At 38.1% G+C, this 20,027-nt stretch overlaps 1 protein-coding gene across 1 annotated transcript; it reads left to right on the top strand.

Annotated features, from left to right (window-relative positions):
- Positions 1 to 2,243: 2,243 nt before the first annotated feature.
- On the top strand, positions 2,244 to 19,379 carry LOC132101215 (adipose-secreted signaling protein-like). The gene is made up of 6 exons (XM_059505975.1): positions 2,244 to 2,291; positions 4,876 to 4,974; positions 12,466 to 12,605; positions 15,239 to 15,377; positions 17,779 to 17,904; positions 19,012 to 19,379. The coding sequence occupies exons 2-6, from the start codon at positions 4,956 to 4,958 to the stop codon at positions 19,095 to 19,097; spliced, it is 510 nt and encodes a 169-aa protein (XP_059361958.1). The 5' UTR covers positions 2,244 to 2,291; positions 4,876 to 4,955; the 3' UTR covers positions 19,098 to 19,379.
- Positions 19,380 to 20,027: the final 648 nt, after the last annotated feature.

Below are 20,027 nucleotides of genomic sequence, written 5' to 3'. Positions count from 1 at the left end.
GGTAGACTTATCAGTGCAATCATGATCTCCTTGGCTGCCATGAGAGTTTTGCAGGGAGGTTGGTAACTTAGCTAGGCTACTGTAGCCTTCATATGGTATGAGTCATATCAAGCATTTTATAATGCCACTGTCAAAACAATATTTAGCCTAGGCATACCTTTTTGTGCATTTACTGAACATTTGTGTAATGGCAACGACATGTGTTGACGACTGAGCGGTGATTGCAGTCAGGTACAAAGCACTGCACCATGTTGCTGACGTTATTGTTAACAACTTCCACACACGCACACAATATATAAAATACACGATGATAAATATAAAAATCAATACACAATACCTATATAAAACACTATTTATTTACACGATTGTAAATTCACTATATTCACTATATAAAATAAAATTCACTGGAGGAAAAAGTTTGCGCGAGCGGCCATCATCAGATTTGGAAGTCGCTCAAGAAAAGGCTCGTTCGCGGTTGTGGCTGCAGTCGAATTCAATGAGGCGCGGTGGTTTATGGGATGAGTAGTTTCTGCGCTCGAAATGAAAATATGTACACAGTCTTGTACCTTTGACTTTTTTTGGATTTTCTCTTAATTTTTTCACTCGAAATGATATGTTATATGCTTATGAGTTCAGCCGTAGCTGGTTATCCTCACACATGCTCTAAAACTCTTTAGATACGGATTTTTCCGAAAGTCAATGGGAGAAATGAATGGGAAATTTACTTCCGGCACCAGAGCTCTCTCGGGCTGTGGGCGGGACTGTGATGCTCTATTAGGAAATCCTCAGAAGGCGGAGCATCTCACGCACGTCGGAGGGCCCTTTGCGCACTTCGGAGACCGGTCTTCGGTCTCCGAAGGCAGCATTTTTCAGTTTTCGGATGCAGCTGGAAGTTTCAGTTATAACCAGGGGTGCACATAAGTGGTCCGCAGGTCCGCATGCGCGACCAAAATAAAAAAATGCGTATGATAAATATGTTCTGATAGCGCATTTGCGTACCGACATGGTTGACAGCTGTTAATTACACAATTACCATTGTAGATCACAAACTGTACTATATAAGTTTTATTTTCAACCTGAAAGCGTAAATCTAGGCTATGCCATGCCGTTTTCAAAACGGTGTCATTCATCCAGTATCGCACTTCAGCAGCAGCGCTAAATCCGGAAGTGCGTATACTTATTTGCCGGTAGCCTGCCAAAAATAAAAGCCTGTTGATTTTAAGTTTGAATATGATGAAAACGCTTTTATTTATTTAGTTTTAGACGTTTTTATTCAAAGCAACTTGAAATTGGGGAATACATAAAGCGATTCTTCTTAAAGAGGCAAACAAAGAAAGTAATAGTAAATCTTAGCATTTTATTTTTAAGTTTACTATAAAATAAATGTATTTATATTTAAAACTAGGACTGCCTTTTTTTATATTAATATTATCACACACTATTATTTAGTTTATTTACTTTTATTTTATAAAAAAAACTAAATAAAGTGCAATAATAACTATTATTAATTCATTTTTTTAATAGTTATATTTAATGGGTCACGCTATATGCAGTGTGAGGACCAAACCAAATCTCCAGGTTCTCTTATGAGAACCAGGCTGAAAAAATTATGTGCACCCCTGGTTATACCTAACACCTTGATTAGCTGGTTCAGTTGTGTTTGATTAGGGATGCAGCTAAATTCTGCAGTACATCCCGACCTCCAGGACTGAGATTGGTGACCCCTGGTTTAGGTCGTCATGTGAGAACAAGGAGAGAAGAATGATGCATGTTAAAATGTCCAATAAACAAGGCTATTATTGTTTTTTTTATGTTTTAAGTCGTTATCAGATGATCAATGAAAAATCTTCTTTGTTGTAATTTATGTATAAAACTCTAATGATTATGCTTACTCATATTAGATCTGTGTTCATGAAAATGAATAAAGAATGATACCACGAATTAATGATTCACTGATGTAACATGATGCGCAGCAATTAAGGACCACTGAACGCAGGCGAGAATCGGTGAGTGAATCATTTTGTTGAACTGACTCAGAAGACTCGAGTTATTCGTATGAAGCAAAAGTCCCAACCACCCATAGACAGTAAAAGAAACCACCACACTCGAAACAAATTTACAAGCGCAGAAACCACGTGGTTAACGCGGAAGTTGTAGCCCTTAAGTGAAAGTGAGGTCGAGCACTCGCTCGCAGAATCAGATCAGCGCCTGCCTGGTTCTGACTGGAGCTTTGGGTTTTCTGTCGCGTCCTGGAATCTCCAGCAGTAGAAGCCCATTATCAATGAGAAGAGGTGAGTATTTCAAGCCATTTCCTTTTAAAATGATCAATGTTGTGTACGTTTTTGCACGACTATTAGAAGAGGTCTCGAGAAGATCCATGCATTGTCATTCTGTCTGTCTCTTTTCACTCGTTCTGCTTAAAAACGCCTCTGAAGTCGGTATTTTAGTTTTGGTGTAACGTAACTGATTTACAGTCCCTAAAATCCCGTAGAACAATCTGCAGGCATTGCTTTCTCAACACGAGGCAGGACTTGAAGGCTTTATCAAGCTCCTTTGTAATGCAACAGGCTGAAAGGCGTTGACTTAAAAGGAGCTGAAAAAGAGATTTATAGGATGCATTTGAAATGAGAACACTTGCATAGGACATAGCTACTATCTGTTAAGCTTCCCAAAGTCACTTGGCTCAGGAAAATCACACATTATACAATAAGTGAAGAATGCATGACGGCAAGCCACCGCAGATTCTCCTGCAGAATGGCATGGCTTTCAGGATTAAGATGCATGTTGAAAATGTTTTGCTTTAAAGGGTATAGCCTATAAATGTCCTTTTACAGCAATCCATATGAGACATTGACCCAGTTGTACCTCTCTCTCTCTGTGGCAAGTTGTACCTCTCTCTCTCTGTGGCATGTTGTTATTATTACAGACTGGAACTGGTTCATATCTGTTGCGCCACTTCAGTTGTCACTTCAGCCAAAGTGTGTGATGTGGAGATGTAGGGAAATCTGTGGTTTGACATTGGATTTCTGGTCATGTTGTATAGTAGAGAAAAGAAACCATTTTTGAAAGTAAATCGAGAAATGTAGGACAGAGAAAGAGAATTAAAGAGCGGGTTAATGAGGGCACACCCAACCACAGCTGCCAGGTTTATTTTATTTTTTATTTTTTTACTAAAATTAACAGTATATTTTACTTGAATGTTCTATCCACCCTGTATCTTCATATCTTCAACTTTAATAGGGCCTGATATAATATATATATAATATTAATTTAAATGGACCGTTTGAGAAAAGGGCAGCATGTGTATTTTGTGGAGAGTGGAATTAGCAACCACACCCTTTAAAAAGTGAAAAGTAGTTATTATACTTGGTGCAGAAAAGATTATAGCATTTGGTGAACATAAAATGGTTATTGAATTTGGTGCAAAACATTTTTAATTGCATCAGACAATATTAATTGCCTGTGGTGCACAAATTAGTTATTGGTGCGCAAAAAATAGTTGTAGTTATTGCATTTGGTGCAAAAAAAATTAGATTGCATTTATGCACAAAAAATATTAATTGCATTTATGCACAAATTAGTTTTTGGTGCATAGAAAGACAGTTAAAGTTTTTGGTGCACAAATAATTTATTGCATTTGGTGCACAAAAAAAACATTAGTTTTAGCATTTGATGCACTAAAAAAATAGGCCTAGTTATTGGATTTGGTGCACAAAAATAAATTGTTAGAGCACAAAAAAGTTCTCTGCTATGATGCTAGAGTATTCTGAATGGTTGCTAGGTGGTTACTTGCTGGCTAAAAGAGCCCATCCACAAGTCTCCATGATGGTTTTGTCTGTTTGATTCTTACAGTTAGGGGTTTGTTCAGCTCACTCACCCTAAGCATGAGCAAAAGAAATAGTGATACTCTTTGAAAAGGCACCACTTGCACCTGTTCTACCGCATACCCTCTGCACTTTCTTTATCATTCATTATTAGGATAGAGAGGCAGGAAAATTGCTACTGTTGAGTGTTCTGTTGAAATCAGAATAGCAACGAGAATGTCTTGCTTTTATGTTGCAGTGATGAATGTCTGCTGCGATTATGATCTCCACTTAATGATGTCATCAAGCTTTCTCCTCACCGATGTGCATTTAACATCTGACACCCTGCTCTTGCAGTACGTCTTTAATTTGACCGTAAAGTGGATGGGCTTTACTGAACAAGCTGGTTTAACTCTCTCTCTTGCAGTAGGTGCTAGTGATTAGGCAATGTCTCAGTGTATGAATGTGTTTTGTAGCTCCCCAGTGAATTAGAAAGTCCCTGCATATTCCTTCATCCTAGTTCTGACGCTTCTCTAATGAGTTTCAGAAAGAGAGATCAGATAAAAGAAGAGTCACCGTCCCGAGGGAAAAACGAGAGCGATTTAAAAACAAAAAACATAGACTGGAACATAAAAATGCTGACTTTTCAAACCGCAACTAAGAGAGCGACGTGATCAAGGCACATCTGAATCCACTGCATGCATATTAACATCCCGTCTACTGTGATTCCTTCATCTGGTCGGGTTGAGGTCTGGACTTGGGCCCCGAGCGGTCTAATCTTGGACTGAGTCTGGTCTCACGGAGTCCAGTATGGGCTGGGGTCTCATTACTCTGTCTTGGTGTGGATCTGGGACTTGGCTTATAGTTTACAACAAGACCACAGTCTGTTTCCAGTGTATAAAGCTGATAATAACCTCAAACATTTCTGGCATGTAAACTTCAGCATTAGAGTATGATATTTCCTCAATGTAAACATTTCTTTTCCCCCATATCAGCTCTTTCTGTATTTCTCACACTCTCGTCATCTGTCTATTGATTTCTTTTTTTGTGGTTCTCTTTCTGTCTTCCTCAGGATTGTTTTGAGGTCAGATGTCATCTACAATGAGGCCGTAACAAAAGCTTTACCGGAGTTTGATCCTGATTGTTACCAGAATGGCCACTGCTAAGAAAGGTACGTCTCTTTCTCTTTTCCACCCTCACACTCAAAGTTGATATTTTTTTACGTTTATAATTGTCAAAAATATCAACTTTGGGCGTTTCCTCTTCCTTTTTGGTGTAAACAAACTTTCTTCCTCTTTAATTTGTCACATAATATATATACAGTCGTGGCCAAAAGTTTTGAGAATTACATAAATATTAGTTTTCAAAAAGTTTGCTGCTAAACTGCTTTTAGATCTTTGTTTCAGTTGTTTCTGTGATGTACTGAAATATAATTACAAGCACTTCATACGTTTCAAAGGCTTTTATCGACAATTACATGACATTTATGCAAAGAATCAGTATTTGCAGTGTTGGCCCTTCTTTTTCAGGACCTCTGCAATTCGACTGGGCATGCTCTCAATCAACTTCTGGGCCAAATCCTGACTGATAGCAACCCATTCTTTCATAATCACTTCTTGGAGTTTGTCAGAATTAGTGGGTTTTTGTTTGTCCACCCGCCTCTTGAGGATTGACCACAAGTTCTCAATGGGATTAAGATCTGGGGAGTTTCCAGGCCATGGACCCAAAATTTCAACATTCTGGTCCCCGAGCCACTTATGGCGCGTTTCCACCGAGTGGTACGGTACGGTACGGGTCGGGTCTGTTAACCATGATTTGGCTAGCGTTTCCACCGCTAACAGTACCCTTACTTGATAGACGTGGTGTATTCCAGAAAGTAGTGATAACGTCACTTGATAGGCGTGGTGTATGACGGAAAGTAGCTTGACGTCATGCGCGGCGACATTGTTGCGACGTTGTTGTAATTTAAAAATGGCGCCTCGTGTGTTGTGTCTTTCCCCTTGCGGCACGCGCAAATGACGATTCTCTGTCAACCAATCAACGTTCTGCAGTGAGTCTAGCTCCACCCTTTAGTACCGTTCCACTGTGCTAGGTACCCCAAGGGAAGGGTACCCAAAAAGTGGTACGGTACGGTTCGGCTTTTTGGTACCATTCTCAACTTTTGGCAGTGGAAACGCAAATAAAAGGGTACCGACGCGACCCGTACCGTACCACTCGGTGGAAACACGCCATTAGTTCTCACTTTTGCCTTATGGCACGGTGCTCCATCGTGCTGGAAGATGCATTGTTCTTCACCAAACTGTTGTTGGATTGTTGGAAGAAGTTGCTGTTGAAGGGTGTTTTGGTACCATTCTTTATTCATGGCTGTGTTTTTGGGCAGAATTGTGAGTGAGCCCACTCCCTTGGATGAGAAGCAACCCCACACATGAATGGTGTCAGGATGCTTTACTGTTGGCATGACACAGGACTGATGGTAGCGCTCACCTTTTCTTCTCCGGACAAGCCTTTTTCCAGATGCCCCAAACAATCGGAAAGGGGCTTCATCTGAGAATATGACTTTGCCCCAGTCCTCAGCAGTCCATTCACTATACTTTCTGCAGAAGATCAATCTGTCCCTGATGTTTTTTTTGGAGAGAAGTGGCTTCTTTGCTGCCCTTCTTGACACCAGGCCATCTTCCAAAAGTCTTGGCCTCACTGTGCGTGCAGATGCGCTCACACCTGCCTGCTGCCATTCCTGAGCAAGCTCTGCACTGGTGGCACTCCGATCCCGCAGCTGAATCCTCTTTAGGAGACGATCCTGGCGCTTGCTGGACTTTCTTGGACGCCCTGAAGCCTTCTTTACAAGAATTGAACCTCTTTCCTTGAAGTTCTTGATGATCCTATAAACTGTTGATTTAGGTGCAATCTTAGTAGCCACAATATCCTTGCATGTGAAGCCATTTTTATGCAACGCAATGATGGCTGCACGCGTTTCTTTGCAGGTCACCATGGTTAACAATGGAAGAACAATGATTTCAAGCATCACCCTCCTTTTAACATGTCAAGTCTGCCATTCTAACCCAATCAGCCTGACATAATGATCTCCAGCCTTGTGCTCGTCAACATTCTCACCTGAGTTAACAAGACGATTACTGAAATGATCTCAGCAGGTCCTTTAATGACAGCAATGAAATGCAGTGGAAAGGTTTTTTTGGGATTAAGTTAATTTTCATGGCAAAGAAGGACTATGCAATTCATCTGAACACTCTTCATAACATTCTGGAGTATATGCAAATTGCTATTATAAAAACTTAAGCAGCAACCTTTCCAATTTCCAATATTTATGTAATTCTCAAAACTTTTGGCCACGACTGTACACACTATAGAAGGATACAGACATGAACATAATCAATACAGACATGAACATAATCAATAATTATTAGTGGTGCTTATATGCTATTGTTGTTAAATGAAGTTATATGCATATTTCCTGTTTTGTTTATTTTTTTTTCAAAAGTAAGGATTTTCAGTCAGATTTTTTTTTTTTTTTTTTTTTTTTTTTTTTACAAATTAAGGCTTTTATTTAGCAAGGATGCATCAAATTAATCAAAAGTTACAGTAAAGACTTTTACAATGTTAGACAATTTTATTATGTAATATTAAAATGTTAATATGAACTTTAAATTCATTAAGTCCAGAAAAAAGCAGCAAATCAGTATGTTGGAAGGATTTCTGAAGGATCATGTGGCACTGATGCTGAAAATTCAGCATCGCATCACATGAATAAATTACATTAAAATACATTCACATAGAAAACTGTTATTCTAAATTGTAATGTTTCACAATCTTGAATTGACTATATTTTTAATCAAATAAATGCAGTCTTGATGAACATAAGTCTTTCAAAAACATAAAAAAATTAACTGAATCAAACTAAAACCTTTTAAAAAAGTTGAATATGTTTTTCAGAATAATCCCAGTATGCTGACTTTAAAATCTTTTTTTTTTTTTTTTGTATAATGTCAATCTGCTTATGAGATTTGACAACCTGCTGCTTTTTCCTTCTCAGGAATGAAACTTCGAGAGAGATTTTAATAAAGAATAAACCGTAATGGATACTTGCTCAGTTGGTGGTGACTCAGCAGTTGCGAAACAAGTGGGCTGTTTCTTATCATCAGGAAATATGCAAGAGCTTGTGTCTGTTTTCACATCTGTCCGAAAAGCCTTTCCAGAGATGTTGGAAAACTCATAAAAGATTAGGTCTTTCCACTATTTATTGTTGTTATCAATCTATCTCTCGCGACTCTAGTCATTGTCTGGAGGCACAAAGATGGCCTCCATTTTATTTTTTGTTTATGAATACGATACGGTTTCTTTTTGGATGTAGGCAGAGGGTCTGTTGTCTTGCAGCTCCAGAACATCTATGGTTTCTTCAGCTCTGACAGCTGTGCAACGTTCACAGAGCATCTTTCGAGCCCTGGCTTTGTGTCGTTGCCTGCTGAAGCACGAAACTGAACCCAGAACAGTTTTTTGAAACGCTCCTTTCCATGGGCCGGTTCTCAGGGGCCAGATTTCTCATTGTTGCCATGGTTACAGTGTGAAGTTTTAGATGAGGTTCATAAAATGCGGTGCCTCTACTGCACCGCTGGGCATTCGTTTATTAGAGAGCCCGTCTATCTCTGATCCCAGCCAGACTGCAGCATTTCTGATTTGTTTCAAGCAAAAGAAAGACGAGACATAAAGGTGGGGTGAGCTTTATCCAGCCTTAACTAGAAGCAATCCTAGTCACATATGATATGATTTACTCTATTTCTTATGCTCCAGAATACTGGATCACTTTACCAGCTGATGTTAGAGAAACAGACTCTCAAAATATAGATGTAAAATTAAAATCTTATATAATTTTGTACATTTTAATCAGGATAGCTTTTATTTAATATTTTACTATTTTACTATGCTGTTTTTATATTATATATTTGATATGGTTAAATTAGGATAATTGGACAATTTTTTTGCCCCAGTGATCTCAACAGCAAAAAAAATGTTTTATTTTATTTCTTGCAGTTTTTATATTCTTTTCGGTGTACACACCTTGCTTAATTTAGAAGCTTGCTTTAAAAATAAAGCTGTTTATAATTCATTATTATTATTATTATTATTATTATTATTAATAACAACAACAAAAACACTAATAAAATCATTGAATCTTTTTTTTCTTAACCTTTTTCTTTATCTTATTGGCTTATGTAGCATTGCAGCGATGCTAGAGTCTTTTTATTATTATTGACTTATGTTTTTTTATTGTTAAGCACATTGAGAAGCTTGCTTTAAAAATTACGTTTTATTATTGTTTATTTTTGTATTTTGTATTCTTGTTTTCTCTGCTCTGTAATAACATTTAGAAGCTTGCTTCAAAAATAATAAAGTTTTATTTTTGCCAACAAATAATTTGGCACTGGTAAAACGTACTATATTATTTATAACATTGCATATCAGGATAGTCACTAGCGAAACTTGGTTTCTTGTGTCGCTGTCAGCCAGCCAGTCTTTTTAGGCATCTATCAGGCATTTGGGGCTCTGCTGGTGCAGTGATCAATGTAGTGCTCAGAAGTTGCATGTAGCCAGTTTAATTGTAGATCTCCACTTCAGGACAGAGAGTATTTTAAGTGTACAGATGTCATCCAGACCATGAGACTGTGTTTGGCAGGTCTGTCCGTCACGCGTGAGAGTGTTTATAGTGCTCTACATTGGGTAAACAGTTGGAGTCCCATAACCTCTGAAATGAGGCCAATAATGTAGACACAAATACAGTCCAGTCCCAGCATAACATTGCGTTATGTGTAATTTTATCTCTGTGGCACAAGACTTGGAGCAGCAGGCAAACAGCATCACCACTGACCCTCCAGACTCCTATCATTCTCATATTAGCATTATATAATCATACTCACACACACGTATCCAAAAAAGTTTTCTTTCTCTTCTTTTCTGCATGTGCTAATCTAGTTTCTAATTTAAAATTGGCATTGCACAATGCAGATATAGTTATAGCTCTTATATGACAAATGGTTTGTAATGTTCTTGATCCTTTAGATCAGGGTTCCTCAAATCTTGCCCTGGAGGGCCAATGCGCTCCAACGCTGATCAACCTCACCTACCTGTGATTTTTCTAATGATCCCAAAGACATTGATTAGCATGCTCAGGTCTGTTTGATTAGGGTTATAGCTGAACTCTGCAGAAAAGTGGATCTCGTGGGTCAGATTTGAGGATCCCTGCTTTAGATGAAAGCAATTGCTAAAATAATAAATTCAATATTTACTGAAGCTAGTTGAGTGTGAATGTGTAGTATCCTGGGAATTGACTCTTCTTTTTGTTTTTTACTCTTGCTACTCTCACGAGATGTTCCCTGAATTTCACATGTCATTTATTTTTATTCATAGCACAGGGATCTAAAGGGTCCCTGATGTTATTTACAGTCTGTCTGTCAATGGCTGCCTGTTTAATTTTTATTGTGGCTGCCATTGGCAGCTATTATTGTTGCTCATACTTTGGTTTAGTGATCTGAATAAACTTTCAACACACACCTTACATTGTTTGTGTCTGTGCAATCATGTGGTTGTTTGGCAAGTTAATACATTACTATATAAATCATATCTAGATGCTAGAATATCTTTGAAGTGGGCTTTTGATTTTGAATGCTAATAAAACTTTAGCTCAAAAACCTTTTAGCGTGTGTGATCAGCATGAACCTTTTCATCAGAAAATGTAAAAATATGAATTATTTTATAGTTACTTGCCCATTTAATTTAGATTCATAGTAGAAGAAAAAGTTCACACAAAAAGGGAAATTAATTGTGACATCTCCAAAAAGCAATAAAAGCAGGTTATTTTTGCAGAGGCTTTGATCAGATATGGAGGAATTTAGAAAGAAAATGAAGGACAAATCACCACCGCTGATGTTCATTATGGTGGACTCGGATGTGAGGGATTGGATACTGTTTAAATGTTTGGGGTCAGTAAGATTCAGCAAGGATGCATTAAATTGATTAAAGTAACAGTAAAGACATGTTACAAAAGATTTCCATTTCAAATAAATGCTGTTTTTTTTTTTTACTCTCTATCCATTAAAGGAAAAAAACATGTATCATGGTTTTCACAAACACATAATGCAGCACAACTGTTTTCAGCATTGATAATATTCAGAAATGAATCTTGAGCATCAAATCAGATTGATTTCTGAAGATAATGTGACACTGAAGATGAGTAATGATGTTGAAAATTCATCTTTGCCTCACGAGAATAAAACGCATTTTAAAATACATTTAACATTAAATTGTAATATTTCATAATATTACTGTATTTTTCATAAAAATAAATGCAGCATTGGTAAGCAGAAGAGACGTCTCTCAGAAACATCTTGCCAACCCCAAAGATTTGAATGGTAGTCCCTTAATATGTGGTGTCTCTAGCATAGATATACCATTATCCCTGGAAGGACATTAGAAGAGATTTTCTTAATTGTTTTAGTTTTGATATTTTCAATGCTGGTGCTTTAATTAGCACATTGAATGTGCTTTAACTATTAGACAGCTTGCACAGTAACATCATACATAAGTTGCATCTTTTAATAAATAATTTCACTTTCAAAAGGCTCCTATATTCTTGTTCCATTTGCTTGCGCTCTATCTAGCTGTTTTTGAATGCATCTTATATAAACCTCCCCTAAAACCACGTCAAGTGAACCTGAAACCAGTTTTTCAGTCCCTAATAAATCCTGTGGGAAAGAAAGACTGAGACAAACTTGAAAACTAAAACTAAAAACACCCATATTAGTCTTCTTAGGCCCAAAACTTACTCTATGCATAACTACATTATTGAGTCATATCCTGCTGTCTGCATAATTTCTTAGTCTTTTTTTTTTATTTAGGTGCCTGTTTGGTCCAAAGCTTAAAGGAATAGTTCAACCAAAAAGTTTAATATGCTGAAAATTTTTACTCACCCTCAGGCCACCCAAATTGAGTTTGTTTCTTCATGAGAACAGATTTGGAGAAATGTAGCATTGCATCACTTGCTCATCAATGGATCCTCTGGAGTGGTGTGTATTAATGTGGTGTTTTTATCAGATGTTTGGACTGCAGAGGATCCAGTAGTGAAGAGGAGAAATGTAATGCTACATTTCTCCAAATCTGTTCCCATGAAGAAACAAACTCACCTTGGACAGCCAGCGGGTCAGTACATTTTCATTGATGAGCGATCTTTTCATTATAAAAACTTAATTTTTAAAGAGCATTTAAGACCATGAAGGCATTGGGGTTATTGTACACATCAGCTTTATTCTCTCTGATCCAAGTGTTTTAAACTGATCTGGTTTTGTATTCCTCTACTTAAATGCAGTTTTTGCATTTTAAACTGAAGCTGGTAAATTCCATGCACATCCAAACTAATGTAAGCCCACTTATGCTATAACTTTCTTTCACTAAAGTAATGATAAGATCTCTGATATTAGAATGAAGGTCATTCAGGGTTTTTAGGTGTCAGATGGCAAGTGTGATTTGAATAATGTCAACTTTAAAAGCTTCTTGCTGAACATTTTCATTCAGCGACTCACAATCTGGATGTCTTTTAACCTGCGGCCAGTGTGTAATTAGTGCAGCTTTAATCGCTTTGCTTTTGTTCCTCCTGCAGCGTCGTCTAAGACGGGGGGTGTTCGCTTTGCTGAGGAACCCGCTGCAGCCGCCGCTCACTCTCATGTGCATTTTGACGAAAAACTGCACGACTCCGTTGTCATGGTGATCCCCGAGTCGAACAGGAACTTCCTGGTGAAGGTGAGAGCGAGTGCTATAGTTGGGGTTATTAATTAGCTTCATTTGAAGGTCTTCAGTCATGCATATGAGTTCATATTACAGGAAGAACATTGATTTTCTTCTTTTCTTTGGTCAGCATATTCTACTTGACTTCTAGCCTTGTCGTTATGTTGAAAGACAGTGACGGGACATGTGTACTGAACACTTGGCCAAAGCTTGGATGAGATCATTTTTTAACTCTGATTAACTGTTTCCTAATTTTTTTTGGTGCAATGCATTGCCATCAAGCTTTTTATTAGTGGGTCTCACTAAGGCGAGCTATTTGAACCAATTGTAAGTATTAAACTGATATGCAACTCATTCTGTAATGTGTGAAGCTGAATGATATCTGAAATCATGTGGCTTGCTCCAGAGAGATGCAGTGTTACTTTTCTAAGCGATCAGGCTTAGTTTTTTTTTTAGAACACCTTGCATAGATGGATGGATGGAATGATGGATAGAATGAAAAATGGATGGATGGATGGATGGATGGAAGAATGAATAGAATAAACAATAGATGGATGGATGGAATGATGGATAGAATAAACAATAGATGGATGGATGGAACGAACAATGTAGTATGGATGGATAGAACGAATGATGGATGGATGAAACAATTAATAGAATGTACAAAGGATGGATGGACAGATGGTTGGAATGAATGACGGTTGGGAGGGGTGGATGGATGGATGATCGAATGATGGCTGGATAGATGGATGATCGAATGATGGCTGGATGGATGCATGATCGAATGATGGCTGGATGGATGGATGATCGAATGATGGCTGGATGGATGGATGATCGAATGATGGCTGGATAGATGGATGATCGAATGATGGCTGGATGGATGGATGATCGAATGATGGCTGGATAGATGGATGATCGAATGATGGCTGGATGGATGGATGATCGAATGATGGCTGGATGGATGGATGATCGAATGATGGATGGATGATCGAATGATGGCTGGATGGATGGATGATCGAATGATGGCTGGATGGATGGATGATCGAATGATGGCTGGATGGATGGATGATCGAATGATGGCTGGATGGATGGATGATCGAATGATGGATGGATGATCGAATGATGGCTGGATGGATGGATGATCGAATGATGGCTGGATGGATGGATGATCGAATGATGGCTGGATAGACTAAACAATTGATAAAATGAAGGAAGGACAGAACGAACAATGGATGAATAGAATGTTGCATGGATGGATAAACAGAATGATGTGTGGACAGAAAGAATGATCGATGGAACAATGGATAGAACAATGGATGCATAGAACGAACGATAGATGGATGGATGGATGTATTGAAGTATCAAAGCATCCCAGCGTTGAATCCCTTAACGCTGGGTTCTTTGAGAAGCTGAACAAGGTTATATTCCCCTCACAACCAAACATACTTCTTTGAAGACATTCTTCTTGAGCAGTTCCTGTGCAGCGCTGCCGATGACTTCCGTAACCCGAATGAAGCATATTGAGGGGCTTCTCTTGCTCTTGCTTTGGTCGCTGTGTGTGCGCGCTTCCAGGAGAAATGCCCATACGAGGAATTCTGCCCTTTATGATGTCATACAGGGCCATACGCAAAAAAAAAAAAAATTCAAAAACTAATATGAACCCAGAAGGAGTGTATGTGGCACAGAAATACTAGGTCATATGTCCAACATCTTTTTTTGAAACTTTGGCCATGGTTAGCATTAGAATCCAACTATTTAACAGTGTAAATACCTCAGAGTGTATGAAATAGCCCCCCCCCAAAGTTTACTGAAGCTCCAGTCACACAAGTTCTTTGTTGTTGTTGTGAGAACAGTGACTTTTTGAACATATTAAATCACACAGAGACTCAGTGTTTTTGCGTTCCTCCTACTCGCAAATATCGAAAACAAGATACACAGTTATGCTGGCGTTCACCCCACAGTGGGTGTCATATTCTCTTGACTCTCTTCATTGCAGATGTCTTTCTGAAACTGCCCTGTTACTGCCCCCTGTTGCCATGGAGACCAGCTTCAGCACCGTCAAGCAGTATATAAACACCTGAGCCTCTGGCCTGTCTGTTCTGTTTGATTATTGTGTTTAGATGAGTGCTCTGGTCAGATAAGACGTCATCCTTCACTGAGACACAGATGTAGTTTGATGGTTTCCTGCCATGAGCTCTGTCACTGCCTTTGCCATTGTTTTTATTTCAAAATATCATCCTAATTTCCTTCCTTGGTTAGTAAGATCTTCAATAATGAACTTTAAATCTGAAACAGTTGCATGCAGTTACATCAGAGGATAATATAACAGATTATAAATCATGTATTTCGTGCTCCTAAAATTAAAGCGTTAGTTCATCAAATAATGAAAATTATTTCATTAATGTCTCACCCTCATGTCGTTCCAAACCCATAAGACCTCCGTTCATCTTCGGAACACAGTTTAATCAACTAGGGACTCATAAATAAGTTAACTGTAATTCATACAATGATTTCATCACTCAACTAAGATTTCATTAACATTATTTATCACTGTAAAATATGATCTCAGATTTGACTCATTAATCTCATGTAATCATAGACCTGCTGACACCCAACCATAACCTCTCTTCTTCTCTCCATCTCCTCAGGTGGGCTTCCTGATAACACAGCACCGATATGAGATCGTGTTCACACTGCCTGAGATGCCAGAGCTCGGGAAAGATGTGTGTCCAGCCCCCATCCCCAATTCTCACCTCCATATCACTAACATAACACCGTCCTCAGATGGTACGTCCCATCACTTAAGGTTTAGCTCTCTGACCCATCACATACTGATGAAGAAAAGAGATGTTAGGTCTGGTGATTTAACATTGCAATGTTTCCCAAACGTTTGATCTACAATATTTCCTTTCCCATTTTTAACTGTTACTTAACTGTTTTTATAATGGTAAAGAAACAAAAACAGTTGAAACTAAAACTTCTTCTATATGGCATCTTTCTAAAAAAAAAAAAAAACCTTTTGGAAATGTTATATATAAGACTGAATTAGACAATGACATTCGCACAAACAGATCACAAATATACTTGCTTGACCGAGTTTTGCGTCCTCTTAAGAATAAAACTCCTCTGAGAGCCATACAGCATATTCAAGTGAAGGGCCCTCAGAACCGGTTTACACCAGTTATGATTATGATTCATTTAATGGGAAAGAATGAACCAGTGGTCCTTGATCACTGGTTAACAAAAGATTAAGCGTGAATCATCGCATGATTGCTTTGAAAGCTGCGGATCTGCTGACGAGAAACACTCACTATTTCAGCAGTAACTGAAATAAACTGATGCTCATTTGAGAGTATTGGCTGATCAGTTAAACAAAAAGATGCATGGGCCTGTATGGTATTTTTTATAGGCATTAAAATAAGGCATTTATGGTTTTTTCAACAAGCAGCTGTTCTGTGAGACATAGTGAATTAAAAAGGTCAAGTGAATCATTTTTAAAGTGAATGTGTTCTCATATAGTGCGATTTCAATACGTAGAGAAAGCACTTGTGCATTAAGAAATGCGAGAACTATGAAGAGTGTGTTCAGGAAACGCAGTGGTGAGGTGCCAGCTCAGTGCCAACAAATTTTAACTAGCGCATATTTACGTAGAAAGACAACGGAAAAGCGCAGCAGAATGAAAAAAACGTTCTTTTGCAAACGGCTGCTAGACCATTGGTACATCGACTTCCTGTACTGTTTACAGTAAAAATACTGTTTACATACTTTTGAATGTCCCAACGTGTAAACATACGGCTCAGTAGCATTGCTGTTTGCGATAATGCAACTTATGGTGCTGAATGTGGTGCCTACATTTAAAAACGTGAGATGCATGGAAGTGGAGCAAGTTTTGCAAAAAAAAAAAAATTCAAGCAAATTTACACCGTAAAAGAATGGAAAGAAGCCACTCTTTTTGAGCCAAGTGGATTTTAATGCATTGAATGCATTTTCTATTTGATAGGATCACACCGGTGTGATAAGAATGCTCAGTGCGGCACATCAGCAGCTGCTAAATTCAAACCTGAGATCACTCTGGTGCTGAGACAGAAGCATTTTTACAGCGCTGAGCATTATAACCAATCACACACTATTCTGTTGATCTTGTGAATTCAATGGCCAATCAGAGGCGTTCAGATGACTCATCGCTTAAACCCTGGTGTTTTGTTCAGTGCGTGCACTCACTGACTGAATTCTGCCTTCTGGCGAATTCTCTCACCAGAAACAATGAAGTGCAGATGTGTGTAAGATGTAAGATAGATATTCAGGTTGGATATTAGGTAGGTTGCTTTGTCATTTAACTGAGGGTACATATGAACGAAATTCCATTCCAATGGTTCTGTACTAACTAAAACATGATTGTACAGGATCAGTAGCTATAAAAATATAAAAAATTTAATGAAAGATGCTACAGCATATATTAAAATAGAAGCTAGCACTTAAAGGAAATGACTGGCATAGAGATTTTTCTAATGCACATGGTGATGAGTGGCATCTAAATTCAATTATTGCACTTATGAAGTGGCAGCCCCTAAATACAATTATTGCACATTATAAATAATACTGTTATTGCAGTATCCCCATCTTTACATTAACACTAACATTAGGCTACTTTGCCCATCACCCATTACATTACAGTTGATCAGCTAACATGATCTATAAAGGTGCAAAATGCATTTACTTACATAGTTGAGAATGAAAATATTTCGGATATAAAAATTGAAAAATTACCAATTGGGGGCCTTTAATCAGTTTGTGTCCTTGGCACCACTGCCTCATAATCCATCCCTGGTGTATACATATGAGTGTCCCAACATCCCAACATCCTGCTTCAGTAGTGTTAGTGGAGACTGGCCTATACCTGTTTGTGTTGTGATTATAATGCTGCTCGTGACACCGCTCACAGCAGCTTTAAGGTATTTTCCATTGCGGCGATAGATTGTGTGCGTTTGCCAAGGAGAAGATAAATATAGATATCAGATAGGAGATGTGCCCATGAATGGATACAGTTCTAGCTGAACTCATGGATTCCTTAATTGGTGTGACCTACAGCTAAGCAATAGTTTTGTCTGTGAGATAAAGACATGTTTTGTGCACAGTGGCTGTAGTTGATCGTGTAAAAGACTTTGTTGTTGACTGTGTCTGTCTTCAGGAGGTCTGAGGGTGACTTGTGAATATATGGCCCATCAGGAGGGAGTGATGTGTGAGGAGGTGCAGATTCTTAGCGAGAGCAAAGCGGACGCAAGTGTGAAAGTCAAAGTTCATGCTCGTGTCATGGGTAAGTGACCGCTGATTTTCCATTAGCCAGGATAATGTTTCTGAGAAGTTGTTGTGACATTTTTGGACAAAAATTTTTCCAAAAAGTTAAAGCACATTTTGAATGAAGCTCTGAATAAAAGCACGGTTGTTTGCTGCCCTCTACTGGTATTCTTATGTAAAATCTGATTAAAAGAATAGTTCATTTTTAAAGAAAATAATTTTTGTAGTTATCAACATTATGCCACAAATGCTTTCAACTGGCATTTTAAAAAGAAAAGGAATAGTTCAGCCAAACATGAAAATTTGCTGAAAAGTTCCTCACCCTCAGGCCATCCACGATGTAGATGAGTTTATTTCTTGGTGAAATGATGCAATACATCACTTGCTCACCAATGGATCCTCTGCAGTGAATGGGTGCCATCAGAATGAGAGTCCAAACAGCTGATAAAAACATCACAATAATCCACAAATAATCCACACCACTCCAGCCTATCAGTTAATGTCTTGTGAAGTGAAAGATTTGTGTTTTTAAGAAACAAATTCATCATTAAGATATTTTATTCTAAAAAATAACTACTGCTTTCAGGTAAAATGTGACTTAACACTTTCTAAAAAAGTAATCTCATCTGAAACAGGAGAGAATTAACCATAATTCAAGCATCGTTTACAAGCAAAAACAGTTCTAAACAAATATTTTCATGGATTTTGATGTTTGAGGACAATGGGATTTTATTCTATTAAGGACTCATATTTTGGCCAGAGACTACGGATTAAAGTTAAAACACCTTAATGATGGATATGTTGCTTATAAACACAGCTTTTTGCGTCACAAGACATTATCTGATGGACTTGAGTGGTGTGGATTCTCGTAATGTTTTTATCAGCTGATTGGACGCTCATTTTGACGGCACCCATTCACTGCAGAGGATCCTTTGGTGAGCAAGTGATGCAATGCTACATTTCTCCAAATCTGTTCTGATGAAGAAACAAACTACATTTTGGGTGGCCTCAGGGTGAGTACATCTTCAGCAAATTAAAATGTAAAAAACTTCAAAACCGCCTGTTTTGTGAACAGATATAAAGTTGAACTTGTGTAGTGCTGTAAACGTCTCTTCTCCTCTGTCAGACCGTCATCACGGGACTCCGATGCTGCTGGAAGGCGTGCGCTGCATAGGAGCAGAACTCGAGTATGACTCTGAGCAAAGCGACTAGCAAGGCTTCGACTGAGCGCCTGAACCTCACAGACTTCCCAATCAGTGCCATATATCTTGTGTCGGCGGCGACAGAATATTCCAGACTTCTGTGATCAGTGTCACTGCTTTCTGCTCGCAGCGTTTGGAAACAAACTGTGGTTACTAGCTTGTTTGTAGTGTTACAATGGAATGCAGGAATGATCTATCGTTTACTGTAGCTCTCTGTGATTTGTCGTTTTTCAGGTTTGGATTAAAAAAAAAAAAAAAAAACAGTGTGTGTTTGCTCTAACTGAATTCCAGTTTAATAACAATGTTTCTTTCAGATAAAAACGTGTAATATGCTCATGTCTGTGCTTTTGCACTTTCTTGCAGCAATCTGATGTGAGTATAATGTTTTTTAGCTTCCTTGTACCAGTAGGAGGCGCTGCTGGCCACAAAATCAATCAGACATGTTTCACCTCGAACTTCGGTGGCATCTTGGCTTTTAAAGTTTGAATGTTTTGATTCATCTACTGAAATGAATTTGATAGTAATTTACTCCAAATCATTTTAGATCCAGCAAATGTTGGAGATTTTGTCTGCCCTGATAGATTTTTAATGAGATCATTACTTTAAGGGCTGTGTCTGTTTTTGTTTTGTTTTTTAGCCAAAGTGCCTGAATCACGTACTTTGTAGTTTATTTGATTGATGCCAGCATGTAAATCGAGCTATTACACATTGAATATTGACAGCCTTATTTCAACATAGTTCTATGTCTATTTTTAACTCCGTTTTACTGCTTTTATGAGGTCTCTGGATCTCTGTGTGTTTTCAAATGGAAATTCAAAATAATTTCTCCCAGAGCAAATAATGTTGAGGGTCTTCACTGTTAGTGACTTGTTTATCTGTCCTACTGTAATTTTTTTTTAACTCAAAATTCAAATAAAATTAACTTGTTGATTCAAAATGC

This window comes from Carassius carassius, chromosome 2, assembly GCF_963082965.1.
Source record: "Carassius carassius chromosome 2, fCarCar2.1, whole genome shotgun sequence".
Lineage (NCBI taxonomy): Eukaryota > Metazoa > Chordata > Actinopteri > Cypriniformes > Cyprinidae > Carassius > Carassius carassius.
This window is presented reverse-complemented; position numbering and strand designations above follow the sequence as displayed.